The 16,037-nt window shown below is 34.3% G+C and overlaps 4 protein-coding genes across 5 annotated transcripts; 1 reads left to right on the top strand and 3 right to left on the bottom strand.

The window, feature by feature from the left end:
• Positions 1 to 307: 307 nt before the first annotated feature.
• Positions 308 to 3,322, bottom strand: LOC123193999 (ultraviolet-B receptor UVR8). The gene is made up of 5 exons (XM_044607104.1): positions 3,155 to 3,322; positions 2,889 to 3,065; positions 2,523 to 2,558; positions 1,936 to 2,045; positions 308 to 1,852 (listed from the first exon to the last, which is right to left on the bottom strand). Exons 1-5 carry the CDS (start codon positions 3,237 to 3,239, stop codon positions 563 to 565), a joined length of 1,698 nt encoding a protein of 565 aa, XP_044463039.1. The 5' UTR covers positions 3,240 to 3,322; the 3' UTR covers positions 308 to 562.
• Positions 3,323 to 4,202: 880 nt separating this feature from the next.
• On the bottom strand, positions 4,203 to 6,133 carry LOC123193998 (mitogen-activated protein kinase kinase kinase 1). The gene is made up of 2 exons (XM_044607102.1): positions 5,212 to 6,133; positions 4,203 to 4,555 (listed from the first exon to the last, which is right to left on the bottom strand). The coding sequence occupies exon 1, from the start codon at positions 5,981 to 5,983 to the stop codon at positions 5,264 to 5,266; it is 720 nt and encodes a 239-aa protein (XP_044463037.1). The 5' UTR covers positions 5,984 to 6,133; the 3' UTR covers positions 4,203 to 4,555; positions 5,212 to 5,263.
• A 1,948-nt stretch (positions 6,134 to 8,081) lies between these two features.
• LOC123193997 (protein NONRESPONDING TO OXYLIPINS 2, mitochondrial) lies at positions 8,082 to 11,675 on the top strand. 2 transcript variants are annotated; one of them, XM_044607101.1, is made up of 3 exons: positions 8,082 to 8,279; positions 8,401 to 8,519; positions 11,390 to 11,675. In XM_044607101.1, the coding sequence occupies exons 1-3, from the start codon at positions 8,149 to 8,151 to the stop codon at positions 11,413 to 11,415; spliced, it is 276 nt and encodes a 91-aa protein (XP_044463036.1). In that variant the 5' UTR covers positions 8,082 to 8,148; the 3' UTR covers positions 11,416 to 11,675. The 2 variants fall into 2 exon arrangements, with proteins under 2 accessions (XP_044463036.1, XP_044463035.1); XM_044607100.1 differs by having other exon boundaries at positions 8,083 to 8,279; positions 8,401 to 8,581.
• A 2,792-nt stretch (positions 11,676 to 14,467) lies between these two features.
• On the bottom strand, positions 14,468 to 16,037 carry LOC123193994 (GATA transcription factor 12-like). The gene is made up of 2 exons (XM_044607098.1): positions 15,568 to 16,037; positions 14,468 to 15,446 (listed from the first exon to the last, which is right to left on the bottom strand). Exons 1-2 carry the CDS (start codon positions 15,883 to 15,885, stop codon positions 14,661 to 14,663), a joined length of 1,104 nt encoding a protein of 367 aa, XP_044463033.1. The 5' UTR covers positions 15,886 to 16,037; the 3' UTR covers positions 14,468 to 14,660.

The raw sequence follows: 16,037 nt of genomic DNA, 5'->3' as shown, positions 1-16,037 counted from the left end.
TGGTTTGGCCTTCACAAAATACAAAGAGACCAATAACACTCAAAACCCTTTTATAATTGACTAATGTTGGATAAAAACAACGACTTCAAGGTCAAAATGGGCAAAATACATTGCTTAAATGGAACCATATATGCTAATCACCAATATTCCAACATAATTTTAATGATTAAATTTAAATGTAAAAATTAAGAATTCGGAAACAAAATCTAATTTGTTAACGAAAAACTTACTGTTGTAAAACAAACGAATAATTTAACTATCTAGATCCTGTTAAACCAATACAATGACTATTTTGTCCTTTCTCAAATGAAACCACAACCGCCACATAATCCCACTTTATTTTGTGACGTGGATACATCACAGTATTGTATTGTTACAATTACCATTACAAATAATAAACACCAACTATCACAAAGCAGCCCATCATCATTCACTACAAGAAATCAGCCAATCTTATAAGATCATGTAAAGAAATAAACCCTCTTTGTAGAACATATCAACAAGCTTTTGTTTGGTACAAGCGCGATCTTTCCTCAATTCAACTAAAATGCGACCCACTAAGTTATTTCCCTGTAGTTGAAGCAAGAGTCTCCTTTATTATCTCCTGGATCCTTCTCTTCATTAATTTATCCTTGACACCACCAAGCATGTTTGTATAGAACATTTCCAACCTTAAAAGCTTACTCCGATCCACTGATTCTAACATGTTTTCCCATTCCTTTGTAATGTCAAAAAAACCCGTGTTTCTCAATGACATCGGAATATCCTGCTCTTCAAAAGGTTTACCAAAAACTGAGCCGTGAAGTATACTAGCATATCTTTCCATTAAAGTGAGTTTTGATTGAAGGAGCTTTATCTCCTCCATTGCTGAAGACAATTTGTTATCTGTTTCTTCAACTCTTTCAGAGTCCTTCTCTCCAGTTTTATCTTCCCCAACAGCAGTCTTTGGTTCCTCTTGTTTGAAATCCTCTGCTAGTGGAGGCCAAATCACAACACTGGGAGCAAAACAATCCGCTGCCTTACCATTTCCTAGAACCCCACTTCTACCCCTGCCCCAAGACCAGAGTTTAAGTCCATCATGTGTGACAAGAACAGTATGAGCAGCCCCACAAGCAACTTGAACAGGATCCTGAAATTTGGGTTCACGAAGCCCATTACACTGAATTAGGAGGGGAGAATGAGCATCCCCTGTTTCACCATTGGCAAATCTAGCATCCGGGCATAGACCAAGACCTCTTTCCATTCCCCACGACCACACTTCTCCAGCAGATGAAACAACGCTAGTGTGAAATAAGCCACAGTCAACAGAGATTAGATATGCATACTGTGGTAATTCTTTTACAGGTTCAGGAACCAATACACTTTGGGTCGTTCCATGGCCAAGCTGACCATTCTCACCAAGGCCAAATGTCCAGCACATACTTCCTAATGTGTCACTTGGTCTCTTTTTATGAGTAAGCAAAGCTGTGTGGAACGACCCACATGCTGCCTCATAAACTGCCCAAGGTGAGTCCTGTTTAAACGTCTCAATGATTTCAGGACGCGTCCGGGGCTCTCTATCTCCCAAGCCTAATTGACCATGGTTGTTATTACCCCAAGAATAGCATACTAGATCTTCACCTTTATATGTTTCTCCAGCGCTAACTAGGGCTACAACATGTTCATTTCCACAAGCCACCTTCACAACAGTGTGACCATAGAAATCCCAGACAGGACTAGGAGTAAAACTGCTTACAAGAGAGAAAGAAGCTTCACTATTGCTGGTTTGCTGAGGGCAGTTTCCCCATATCCACAAGGCCCCAATATTATCAATAGCAGAAGACATCATTCCACCAGCTCTGACAGAACAAATCTGTAGCATACGAAGTGATAAGAAGCTTAACAAGTTTGGCTCTTAACTTGGCAAGGACATGAGAAATACAACACAATCGATACCTTTATTGGTGCTTTATACTTTGCTTTGGATTCATCAGTCAAAGAGTCAAGAAACTGCTCCATCAAGCAGGGTACCACAGAATTCTCTTCGTTACCACCAAGTTGGCCATCCATTTAACAGTCAAGGGATACAAACAAGACATGGAAAAAAGGCTAACAAAAAATCTCTCATAACTAACTCTGGTGAATCGTTGAATTTACAAAAAAATAAAAATAAAAATAAAGATAACACCCATGTGAAGCCCTAATTTTAGTGTAAAGCTGCCTTCTATTTCCCAGCATAAAGAAAAAACAACAATCCTGGAATTCATTAGTGTCTGAAACCCATAAATATGCTAAGTAAACAAACATTGTCCCACAAAAAACAGATATCCTCTTCTATGGAGTCTACAGAGATTCTTTGGTTTCTTTTCATCCAAATCAGCAATATATTGCCAGTTCGAAACATCTACATAATATATAATGCAGAGATTATTTTTTCTACTAACTTCTATCAGTTCATCCTACTATATCGTATCAATTTTGTTTTAAAGGATACAATTAATTTGTTTACAATCAAATAAATAAATAAAATGCACGGAGGATACAGAGGTTGTAGCCCCAACACCACACCGAGCCATCATCTGTAATAACATAGAACCCAGGAAAAATTAGAGCATACAGCAATATTGGCTTCACCTAAAATTATTCCATATAGTCTTTCGCCTTTTCAATTAAACACTGGTACACACTCTACAGTTTTCATCAGTTAGGGTTAATTAATTACCCAAAGAATTTACCAGCCATAATAAATTTAATTTCCACAAGAATATGGCCATCTGGATAAATCAATTACCATATTATCAAATGCCATTAGTTATTGTAGATGCTCAACAATTATAAATCTCCATTATCCACATTTAACTAAAGTATATTTGAGCATCTAATTGATATGCATCATAAACTATTCTGACCTGCAAGAGCAACACTATGATAAGCACCAGCAGCAATTCCAACAATCTTAAGCTTCTTACTTTCTGATTGACCAGAAATGTCAAAATTGACTCGAACTGGACACGGCTCGTCGGATTCAGAACCGGTACCGAGTCGCCCAAACATTCCTCGTCCCCACGAATACACGCACCCATCACCTGCAAAAACCAAAGATTAAAAAAGAAAAAAACTAAATAAATGATTAAGATAATAGTTGTCTCTGGCAGTATTTACGTATATGTTGTACCTGAGAGAGCAAGAGTGTGAGATTCACCGGCAGCGACTGTGACGACCTTGCGTCGCAAGTCTGGAAGTGTGGCAGTATTATCCATTGGCAGTGTGTAAGGAGATAGTGCCGAGAGCTTCAGGTTGGATCAGCAGCAGTGTTCAATATTGAGTTGATCGGATGGATACGTGTGGGCTCTTTAAGAAGTTGATCGTATTGAATCAATGTCAATGGCTAAATTGTAATTATCTTTAAATGTAGTATTAAAATTGTAATTAAGAATTTTCTGTTGTTGGCTTATTAGTCCAGTGACGGCGCTATCTTTGAAAATAGATATTTATTGTAGATAAAAATTTAAATATTTACCACAGTTTTAATTTAGTAGGAGGTATTTTTAAATTTATTTTTTATTAAAATTAAAGGGTAATTTTATTATTTTATCAGTAATATTAATATAATTAAAATTATATTTTTTTTAGTATAAAAAATTAATATATTTTTTTTGAATTAAATTTTAAAAAATTTATTTTTTTCTCTAAAATCTAATTACTTTTTTCGATGAATAATCTATCAATGACAGAGGAATTAGACAAAGCTATCCACAAGAAAACCTTTGGATGACTTTCAATTATCTAGCAATCAATCACATCGATCGTCATGATCAGAGAGAAGAGTAAAGAAAAACTTAAGGATTTAGGAGGAGGGAAGGGGAAGGGAGAAGTCACTTTTCAAAGTTAAGTATAGAGGTTAAATATTAATGTTTAAAATCGGAGAAAAAATAATATAAAATTATATATTTTTTAATATTATTTTAAATGATAGTTTTACTCTTATATTTAATAAAAAATTTAATAATAGTTTAAAATAGGTAAATATTTAAATTTTTTATCTGTTATTAGTATATTATTAAAATTGAATTAAAACTTAGATAAAAAGCAATCATTTGCTGTGAAAAATAAGAAATAAGAAATTAGGTAACCTTGTCAAAAATATTGAATGAGATCTGTTAGAGTTTGATTGGTGGTTGGACCCTTTGAATAAAAAACATCTCAGGTGACCAAAAACAGAAGCAAAGAAAGACGAAAAAGAAAATCATCTTGAACTTGAAGGACAACTCAACTTTAATAACCAACAAGGTGTTTCTCTTTTCTTTCTAATTAGTCTTCCACTCTGATGACGAGATCCTCTTCTACCAGACTTCTATCTCAACTTTCTTCTTACTTTTCCTCTCATGGTTAGCCGCACCACGATTTAATACCAAATTGGGCAAAGCCTTCATCTATTGTTAGTAATCAAGTAGGACTAGTTGTGCGGGCCATCAATGCCCTTTCGTGTATATGCATAAAACCACCTTCCAATAGAACTTGCCGTGTCAAAGTGATAAAGTGGCATAAAAATAGCCAAGAATCAGCAAGCTTAAACCTGAAACAGGGGAAAAAAAAATTAAGATATTAAGAATTCTCCTTTTAAGAAAAAAACCTTATTCAGACAATTATGTCCGAACGTGGACATTCGAAACTTCAGAATTCATGTTTGGATGTATATACGATTATATTGGAAAATATTATGTCTAATTTTGTAATTTGAAAATTGAAAAAATTGGTATATATAAGTTCAGATTCGATTATCAAATGATCTACATCAACAAGAGGATTTGATGCGATCATTTCCACAACACCATTTGTCTCTATGTACTACCTTTTTGGATTGCATAACCTTGGGAGACATGGTTTTTGTGCGCTATATGTTACTGTGTTACGGGGAAGAGGAGCAAAATTATAAAATGGCATACATCGTTCATCTGGCAATTTTAGGACATTTTATAATGTCCAACTACAATTAACTCTCACATAACTCATTCGAACAAACTGTCCATTCACAGGTAATTTCAATTGGGTCGAGTTGACTCATTATAGATAGACCCAAACCTAATAAATTGTGTTGGCAGATATTGAAAGAACATCACATGATTTAAAGAAATTTCTAATTTTTTATCTTCTCTTAAGTTAAATCCATATATTACATGAATGAAGATCAACCTAGCGAGTCAATGTATATTTACAAATTAATGAAAGAACCTGATTCAACTTAGTCTTCTACATTAGATCCATATAATTTTTGCATGCCTAGCTAACCGCCGCAGAGGCTGCCGCTTGCCTCCGCCGCATTTTCAACTTCCTCTCTGAAATAAGGTGCCAAATTCAGATATTTCTCTTGATCTCTCCTATCCCTCCACCTTGAACGACAAATAACGCAGACAACGGATCTCCTTCCTCTACTTCTCTTCCACGTCATCCAGCATTCTTCATGAATCACGTTTCTACACGTGCCACAAGCCACCACACTTTCTTGTTTTCCCATTTCTTCAAGACATATCGGACACATACTTCCGTCTTTTATTTCAATCGATTGCTCTGAGCCATTTTCATTCCTCGCCCGAAAGAACAGCTGATGAAATCTATGACGAAGGCTAGCCCCCGCCAGTGCGTCCGGCAATGTGGGCGTAGCAAGTAAACGGTTGAGCTTGCAGGGATGGAGAGTCTTCCTCCGGAGACACGTGTCGTCAACAGAAACACCCAGAACTCGTATAAACACAAATAATATATGTTTGCACGGGGTAATCCGATCAGGGCACGTGCATGACGGGGCGGATGATAAGTTAATGGTGTAAACATTTCCAGTGGCCCCCAATATGAAAAAGAGAGAGTCAGAGCGGTGGAGGAGGCGGAGCTGGTGGCGGAGAGCTCGGCCGATGCGGTCCGTGACGGGCTGGGTGAGTCGGAAGCGAGATTGGGAGCGGGGATGGTGGTGGTCGTCAGTGTCGGTTGAGCTGGAGGCAACAGACTCCATTTTGGGAGAGGAAAGCAAGAATGGTAAATGGGTAAATGAGGTGAAGGAGAAAGAGAGGCGCTTAAAATGGGGATTTGAGAAAGAATATTTGTGGTGGAGATGCTTTGTGTGATGGTGAAGGACACGTAAGGATAGCGGTTGGGTAGGGAAAGATTAAACAGTGAAACGTGGGGAACTGCAATTCCAAAGGTTAACTTGGTGTGATGGTGATGAAGACGGTTGACCTTCTACGTAAGCCACTTAATTATAAAACTAGTTGTAGAAGATTATGATATTATTTCATGTGAAGCTAACTTTTGGTCTTTGGGTTTCTTTATGATGACGTAAGAAAAGAGTAAACTCAATTAAGAGAGCAAAATAACCAAAGTACCGAGAATGATAGACAATATTTCTATTTAAATGACCCCGGAATTAAGAATCATTTATAAAATATCAAACGTGACATATTATAATAACATTTATCTTTAATTTATTCGATCTATAGTTACGAGTTTAAATAGTTATAGGTTTTGGGTTTACTACAAAAACTTTCGATTACCCAAAAAAAATCTATCCAAAGGTTTGACCTTATAATAGTTTTTTATTCATTAAATTTATAAATCATATTTTTTTTCTCAAATATAATTTTATTAATAAAAAAAAGTATCAACACAGTTTTACAAAATTAGATTTTTATATTACTTTTAATTTTTTATTTTAAAAAATTATTATATCTCTTCGAATTAATAAAATTTTAAAATAACTCTGTATATATCAAATTTGTTATAACGCTTTTCATTTTAGGTTCTTTTCACTTTCATCTTCTTCATTATAAGTTGTTTTAATAGGTTCGGGTTTACATAGATGGAGATTCCGATGGATTTAACTTCAAGTGGGTGATAATTTTAGTAGGTTTAGATTTAAATGTATGATAATAACAAAAGTTAGGGACTCTATACTTGAATTATATATGTAAAATGGTTGAATTGTCATATTTGACTGTTTGTTTCAAGGTTTAGATGGGTAATTGTTTTGATATATTTGGGTTTGGACAATGGTGGTTGTAATAACTAAAGTTTCGAAACTTGAATTTACGGGGATTAAATTATAGTTTTTCAAGCCAATAAATTGGCTAAATTGTAAAATTTAAAACCCATAATAAAAAAGACAATTCTTTTTAACCTTTTTCTAAATTTTTAAATGAGAAAAAAAAAAAAACTATTTTACTCTTATAAATTGAAAAAGGGCAAATGCAAATCACTCCCTTCATGAGTTTGCTAAAATGGTTTTAGAAGAGGATAACAATCCTGACTATTACTGATGCATCTGGTAGGGATTTCAATAAAATTACCTAAAATTACCTTTCAAAGTATGTTTTTTCTGTTTTTAACTATTCACCATTTACTAATTATCTAACTCCGGTCGTCTAGGTTGGCTCAAATCCTTCGCAACAGTATTATTGGTTTGTCGATGATAGTATTTGGCCACTGTCTGTCATCAACAAACCAATGATATACATGCGAATTCAGTGTATATAAAAAACAAAAATATACGAAAATAATTTACAAAACGAAAGTTTAAATTATCAATATAGTAGTTATGAATCGAATCACTGCACTCTAAATTTACCTTTAGGTAAAATTGGACAGGATTCCTTACTCATAAAAAATAAAAAAAAAAGTAAACTTTGAAGGATGTCTGTGTTTCACTCATGTTTAAGAAAACCCAAGTAGTTGTTAGCCTCAGCTTATTCAACCTGTAAAAAAATAAGAAAAAAATCTTACGCTCTTTAGTGTTTTTTTTTTTTTGCAAAATTTAAAAAAGTTAATTTCCTGCTTATTTATTAATTTTTAACAAATTTAATTAATTTTTAACAAATTTAATTAATTTTTTTATAATTATTAGAAAAGAATTGAATTAAAAGAGAAAAAACAAAGCTGAATTTAATTAAATTTAATTGGATAAATTACTATTTATATTATCTACCAAGTTGTTATGGTTAATAAAGGGTAGATTTGTAAAATAATTTTTAAATTTTAAATCCAAATGGCAGAAAAAGTTCTTCCCTCCCCTCTATACGTGGCTATTGGTGGTTAAATGGTAATTTTATCAAATAAACCCTTCAAAAACCTCTCAATGCCTTTTCTCCGGAAACCCTAACTTTTTAACGTTTGTCTTCTCTCGAAATGGCCTCGCGCTACAGGGCTGTATCGAAACCCCTTCACTCTCTACTCAAATCCACAATCAACAAACCTACCATTAAACCAAAATCCTTACCTTCTCTTCCTTCCACTGCCTCTTCTTCCTCATTCTCAAGGCAAGTTCTTGATGCCCAATTCAACTTTCGTATAAATTTTGAATTTTCGTTGTTGGGATCTGTAATTGAGAATCCTTTTGTTAAATTGGCTGAGTTTTTATTTTTTTGATGGATTTTTCAGGGCCGTTCCTCAACTAGGTTGTCTTCAGTCTTTGCTTCCTCTGCACACAGCAGTGTCTTCGGCTAGGCTAACATCATGTCTGGGCATTGATTCAAGGGGCTCGAGATCGTTGTCTCAGGGTATGCTCTGCAGTGCAAACCCAGGAGTTTGATAATCTCCAAATCTTTTGTGTTTTGTTTCTGTAAGCAACTTTTTACTCTTGGATTGAATGTTCTGCTTGTTACCCTTTTCTTTTGCCATTAGTTGTTTCAATTTAATAATTAGATGAGGGTAATTTTTTTCAAATATTTCTGGCATAACCTAGTCCTACACGTTTTAGTTGCTGAAAATTTTGAGGAAAGCAGCAGAATTTTTGTTTTCTTCATTAAGTTGAGGACAAAATTCTGAATGACTCTTCAAATGCTTAGACACCTAGTATGGAGAACTGATGTAGGACAAGTGTGAGTTATTTTAGTTGTCCTGTTTTGAGTCATTATTATCCTCCTATTCTTATTAGATTTCATTGTTTGGATAAACTTAATTTATTTATGTTTGGTTTTCCTATTGGTTTCTTACCTGTTTTAACTTTCTAGTTTGTGATTTTAGTTCATCTAGGAATTGTGTTAACCTTACTCTCCTAGTATTAGGAATAGTTAACTTTTGTTGTTTATCAATAAAATTTTGGGTTCTCTTTGGGTTTCTTTGACATGGACTTGACATCGTAAGAAGACTAAGTGCCAGCTTTTCTTTTAACCTTTTTCGGTGTTTCTGCTTCAACAAGAACCACATTGATGCACAACTTGGGAAACATATCAAGAGCTAGGAATATTCCATTTGGACAAAATAATTTGGCAATAGATGCTTCATACAGTTGGGATGCATTTGCATATTATATGTTATCAATCTCATATTTTTCTCATTTTTTAAACGAAATGGAAGGAAAATTGAGGTGCTTTATCATATGCATGATACTTTGTGTGCGTGACAGAAACAGTTTTTTACTTTCTGTGTGGTGTATACCTGATAGCCAAGTAAGATGCCTAATATACTTGGGTATTGAATCATCACAAGCAGAGAAGTTTCTGATCTGTTTGATGATTGAAGATTCTCATGGAAAATTTTAATGCAGACCTTTTTTGGCTCTTCGGTCATTAGAAACACATATGTATGTATCACCCTTGATACAACTGGCACTAACCCTTCCTGTAGAATATGCAAATTCTCTTAAGGATTATGCAAGTAATTGATAACACCAACGGGCTTACAGTGTTCTATTTCTCTTTTTAGAATTGTTTAGAATTTGATGAGAATGTTCGGAAGTTTCTTGAGGTAAAAAGTTGTAGTGGCAACTTAGAGAGGGAGAGAGACAATCATTTGATTCTTTTGTTGATGTGCTTCTGTTACATTTTATAATGTTCATTTCACTTTTCAAGTGGAAAATGATAGAAGTTTATAAGATTAGAGGAGTAAGAATTTTTTCTGCAAGAAAAAAAGTTTGGCAAAGAAAGAAACAGAAAAAGAGAGAAAGAGAGGTTGTAAAAGGGCTAGGAGTGTACATGGAAACATATTAGAAAGAAAACTTACATGTAACAATCAAACAAATTGAGGCTAATACTCTTCACTAAATTATCATATGTACTTGAAAAACTGATAGGAATTGAAGATTCGTATACATTTCCAACTGATTTTGTATCAAACCGGTTTTGATTGCATGAGATCTTTTGATGGCTTAGAAAAAGGTTAGATCGTGAGATCATAATTAGTGCAGAGACCTTTACAAAGCTTGACAAGGTTTAGCTATATGGTAACTTTTGATATAGAACAACATTTTTCATCTGCCAGAATAGAAAGTAACTGTGTTTTACTTCTTAGATAGTGCGGCGAAAATAAGACAAGTTAAATGAATGATTGTCTTTAAACTTAGGAATGAACACTCTGAAGAAGCGAGATTCTAATTATATTACATTCTAAATTTTGTAAACTTCCCCTACAATCAAACCCAATTAGAAATTTTGATGATTGCAAGTGAAGCTCCCACTGTTTTCAATCTCAATTAATATTGGGCTTCTGACTAACTTTTTGTTGCATTTTCTTTTCATATGATTATTTTATAGGTTGACTTATAGAATCTTCCTTGCAAATGAACTCTGGGGCTCCTGAAGATGTATAAAATCTTTTCTTGTGACTAAAGGAAATTCTTCCTTCAGATTAGGAGCCAAGGAAAATAAATTATGTTTCATGCTCCCTACTTGCATATGTTTTTAAAACGTATTCGAATAACTATTCAGACTTAAGCTTCAATATCTCCATGTCACAGGTTGTGTAAAGTAGGTACTAAATTATTAATAAGTGTATACTTTGCTTCCTTTTTGTGGGTTTACAATTATAAATTTTTTTGATGAAGCGCTGTTAAAAAGTCTGGGCTAGTGTTTACTCTGTTTATACAAAATCTGAAGTATGTCAGTGAAACTTTTAAAAACTTACAATATTGTGCGGTTTCTAATCAAGAAAGTTCAATATTAAGATTGGTAATTAATTCTGAATAAAGAAAAATTTCCTCTGTTAATTAGTGCTCAGATCTAGTGGTGGACTTATTCCAAGTTTTTACTCCATGCTCTTGCCAGTGATTTATTCTTTTTCGTTATTACCTTTTGACATTTTCTTTAGTATTTCTTAATGTCTCTTTTTTTTCTATTTTCTTTCATGGTGTTTCTTAATGTGTCTTAGTCAAGGAGATTTAGATATTATTGTGCTGCCAATTTCCTTTTTATGATTGAGCAGTCATTATCGTTTATGGCAACTGCTCAACTCTCACTACGTATGAAGAATATGTAAGTGGAGTCTTAATTCTCATATAGTTGACTTGATTGTTTAATATCAAGTGGTTGTTAATTGACTTGGACAAACCCTTCATTTTTCTCTTTTTTTGGGGGGTGGGGTATGTATGGGGGGTGGTAAAACCTGTTGAGGAATTTAAAGCTAATTTCTTGCATTGTTCTATACCATACAGAGCTGGGACTCAGCGTGCCGCGATAACAGGATGTGAGAAGATGGCGGTTGATGGATTATTGCTTTTCTTCTTTTGAGGTCCTTTTCATTATCGGTTGAAGTTATTTTTGACTGTTCTGTATGAGGGTGACTATTAGGCTGCAAAAAATTTGAATTCTCTCAACATCATTTACTGGGTATAAAGCTGGTACATTGACAAATAAATGTCTGCTATGGCATTTGTTTTATTAAAAACATCAAAGTTTTGGTACTGATAATTCAGTATATCCGTAATTATTGAATCTCAACCATTTTGTTTCATGTAATTTCATTTTCAACCATCCTGATGATGTAGTAAAGAAGAAAGATTTCGAAAAGATAAGAAGTCTGCGATTACATTTTCAAGCATCCTGATGATGTTGTTAAGACGAAAGATTTTGAAAAGATAAAAGGAAGTTCAAAGTTGTTTGAAGTACATGAACAAGGAGAAGGTTGGAGAATTTTTCTCACACAGCCCATGTTTTAAGCACAAATAATAGGAGTTTCTGAGTGAGGATTTTGGCACGTTGAAAAGTATATAAACTTGATATGTAAGCGAAGCCGAATTGATTATGATTAAAGAGGGGAACGTGAAGGGCACGTGAGAACGTGGGGAGGTTGATGAAATGGTGTCCCAATGTCCCCATATCTTTGAAAATAAACTTTGGCCATGGTGTCCATGTCTCCATTTTAACAATACCTTTGCATGTGCCTCACCTCTTCTCTTTTCTTTCTTCACTCATTATCACTGTTTACATTATTCTTGCAATTATCAACGACTTACTCTACCACTTATTTATTACCGAATAAAACAACAAAACCTTCATGCTAATTAATATCAAATACCCATAAAAATTCAATATAAATTTCACACACATGAGGATATGGAGAAGTTTAATCATATAATTTGAATCCCAATAAAACTATGTATATTTAGTTTTAAGCACGGTATTTAGATAACATTTTTTTTATGTAATTGAGTGATTTTGAATTAATAATAAAGTAATACTTAATAACATTATAACGCCAGTTGAATATCTAATTAAGTATTTAAAACTAGGTATTTATAACATTACTTATATTTGAATTTTAATAAAATTATATATATTCATTTTTAAGTATCCAGATGAAATGTATCATGTAATAAGAAGATTTTAAATTAAAGATAAAGTAATATATTATTATATGATGATATATCATTTGAATACTCAATCAAATATTCAAAATTAGATACAAATAACATTGTTATTTGAACCATAAAAGAAATGAAATTGGTGGATTGAATTGAAGCATGTTATGGTAAGAGCTAAAAGTGAATAGATATTGATGAAGAAAGAAGCAAGTAAAAAGAAATAGAAGTGATTGCATTGTAAAAGGACCAGAAGCTGTTGAGGAAAGGACCATACATGTTCTCTCATTTATTAATATATTTATAATAATAATGTATTGTAAAAGGGGATGGGATGGGATGGGATGAGTACATCTTTCATAGTTAATAAGTTAAGAGGCATTGCATTTGGTTTGAAAATGAAGTTTCTTTGTTTTTTATTCCAATGAATATTATTAATATATGAAAACACCAACACATGACATACTTGAACCCTCTCAAATGCATTCCTTCAAGTCTCTGACTTTATTAATCTAACTTCCTTCAGCTTTTCTCTTCCCATAATCAAACCTTTCCCATATAAGCTCCAAACACATAAGTTTAATAATTCTTTTGGTAATCTACTACCCACAAAAGCCAAATTGCCTCTTTCGGCCGAATCATCCACATTTAGTAAATAAAATTTTAGATTTAGTGATCGATTTCATAAATATTAACTAAATTATGTAAATAAAAAATTTAATTTTAAAATATTATCAAATAAGATATACACTTATATTCTCTTATATACAAAAAAAAAAAAAAAAAATTCTCTTCTTTTGTGGTTCTGTCTATCTTGCAGAGTAGGTTTAAAATTATAAAGAGAGCAACCGCATTGGAAAAGTTGTGATGGCATCCTAAAATTCTTAACTTCTGGCCATCTCACATGTGACCACCGCAAGCCTTGCTTCTCATGCCTTTATTTTAATTCTAAAGAACTGAATTTTATAGTACAGCAGACCTAAGAAAATGCATGAAAAGAGGCAGACGGTGGATGGGAAAATGGTAATTTTCATGTATAATTTAATCAATGAACAGTTTTCGTCCCCTTACCTCTGGATTAGCGTTGCCTAGGATCGTGCATACACAGTGCTATAAATCTATCGTCAACTGTAAAATTTAAGCTTGATTAATTATCTCTAAATAATACCATTATTCTCCAACCTCATCACATGCATTTAGATTTGGATCTTCTGCTCAGAAAATTAAAATTTTATCCGTCGAGCGTTAACCCATTCTGGGATTTTCAACAGAATGCATGGAGTCGTCTTCTTCACGTAGTGGCGCTTTGCTTGTTTGCATGACTACTTGAGAAATGAGAAAGTAGCAGAAAACGAATCAGCTGCATTTACCTTCTTACATTCTCTGTAATATTCTTGCCCTAATCCCCATCTCCACTGAAATTCATGCTGATGGTCGTTGTCCAATTACATCAAGTATAAAGAAACTGGGTAATTTGTTTATTATGGAAGAACCCTTCAATTTTTTTTTTTAAAAAAAATTTTATTTAAGTTGAATCATCATTTCAAAACTGAACCAATTATATACACAGATAAAATTTTGAGTTTAATGATCAACTTTACGAATACTACGATAAATAAATCAAAAATGTAATTTTAATATATTTTTTGATAAAATTTTCTTGACTTTGGCAATTGGCGTAAATATATTCATTCATCTAATTCTTTGCATGTATTGTTTTATATATGATAAAATTATGTATACCTATTTTTAAAATTAGTATATTTAATATGTGTCATTATATAATTGAATAATTATAAATTAATAATAAAATAGTACAAATAAGTATATAGCTATTTATGTGCATAGTTTATTGTTTTTTCAAATATAATCACTAGAAAACCAGCTGTAATATCCAAATTTTCTTAAAAAAAGAAAAAAGGAAAGCTTTGGTTGAGAAGGGAATTGCCAAAAAGGGCAAAAACAAGATAACATTAATCGATAAAGAGTCTACCAAAATTCAATAAGAGTTTGGGAAAATTACTTCTCTACCACAAAAATAATAACTATAACGAAATTCGCTACCGAATTTCGCAACTAAATTGACCTTAAGAAAGTAGAATTTCAGCAGAATTCTCCTACGCTATCAAATGAGCTGCCTGAAATCAGGCCCAACGTGCTGGTGGATCAAGTAATCATCACCGTTTGAGATATCAAACATCATATTCTGATGATGATGCTGTAGAAACTGCTGCTGTTGCTGTTGTTGGGCTCTTAGCATTTCTTTTTGACGCCTAAGCTCCAGCACTTTGCGGTGCGAATTCGAGTGCTTTGTCAGCACAAACGTCGGGCTTGCAGCCGGCCGGTATTCGGGCACTAATCGCCCGGATTTATATCTCACTCCACAAGCATTGCAAAGCGTTTTCGGACCCATCGGCCCCGTCCGCCACTGCGGAGTCTTATCCGTCGCACAATGCAGACACTTCCGACCTTCTCCGCTACCCTCGCCGCCATCTCCGCAGTCTTTCTTCTTCGAACCACTTGTTTTAACTGTTTTCTTAGCGGTTTGCTGTTGCGGGGGTGGTGGAGGTGGGCCCGTGGAAATGATGTCGGTGTTGGAGGGCGAATTGTGCTGGCTTAGGACAAGAAGACGAGACGCCCAGTTGCCTGGGGCAGCCCGAGACCGCTTGCTCCGGGCCTTGGCTGGGACCGCCATTTCTGGGTTGAATATGGGGTTGTTTGGACTAGAGATAATAATATTGTTATTATTGTCACTACTTCGGTCTGGTTCGGGCTGGAATTGGTGGGTTTCGGATGATTCGTCGGGGCGGGCTTTCATACCCGATATCAGTTGGAGCTTTTGCAGGTCTTCACAGGAGAATGATTCCTCCGCGAAATTCGACATCCATTCCAGCTCAGCTAACTCATCTAACTGTAAAATGAAACAGAAAAAAAAAAAAGTTATAATTATTATTTTCCATTTGAATTATTACGAATTTCACTTTGATATATTTGAATTATTGCATTTATGAATAATTGCATTATGGAATTACCGGCGGGACACAGAGGTCGCTAGAGAAGTGAGCGTCAGCGAAATTCCGGCAAGCAATATCAGCGGAAAAGGTGGGGTCACAGGAGGAGGAGTTGCAGCTATCAACGACAGAGACAGTGACAGTGGACGAGTCGGTAGAATTTCCGGTGACGTTGTCGAAAGTAGCAACGTCAGTTACAACGGCATCTTCGTTGGAGAAGTCCAAAAGTTCCTCGATAACGAAATGGTCACCGGCGGTGGTTTTAGAGTCAAAAGAATGGTGTTTTTCAGGTGCAAAGTGTGAGCAATAGTTTCCCTGAAAGAATTCTGGTGCTTCCATAATTCAGTTTATTTCAGGAGTTGACAATGGAGAAGAGAAGAGAGTCTAGTTAGAAACAAGAGACGAAGGCGAGGAGAGAAGAACAAGTGTGGTTTTGTGAAGAGAGAGAGAGAGGGTTTATTTGCGCTTGAAGGGGACAGGCGGACAGCTAA

The sequence above is a fragment of the Mangifera indica genome, chromosome 13 (genome assembly GCF_011075055.1).
Source record: "Mangifera indica cultivar Alphonso chromosome 13, CATAS_Mindica_2.1, whole genome shotgun sequence".
NCBI lineage: Eukaryota > Viridiplantae > Streptophyta > Magnoliopsida > Sapindales > Anacardiaceae > Mangifera > Mangifera indica.
The sequence above is the reverse complement of the archived record's forward strand: the minus strand, read 5'-3'. Positions and strand labels throughout refer to the sequence as shown.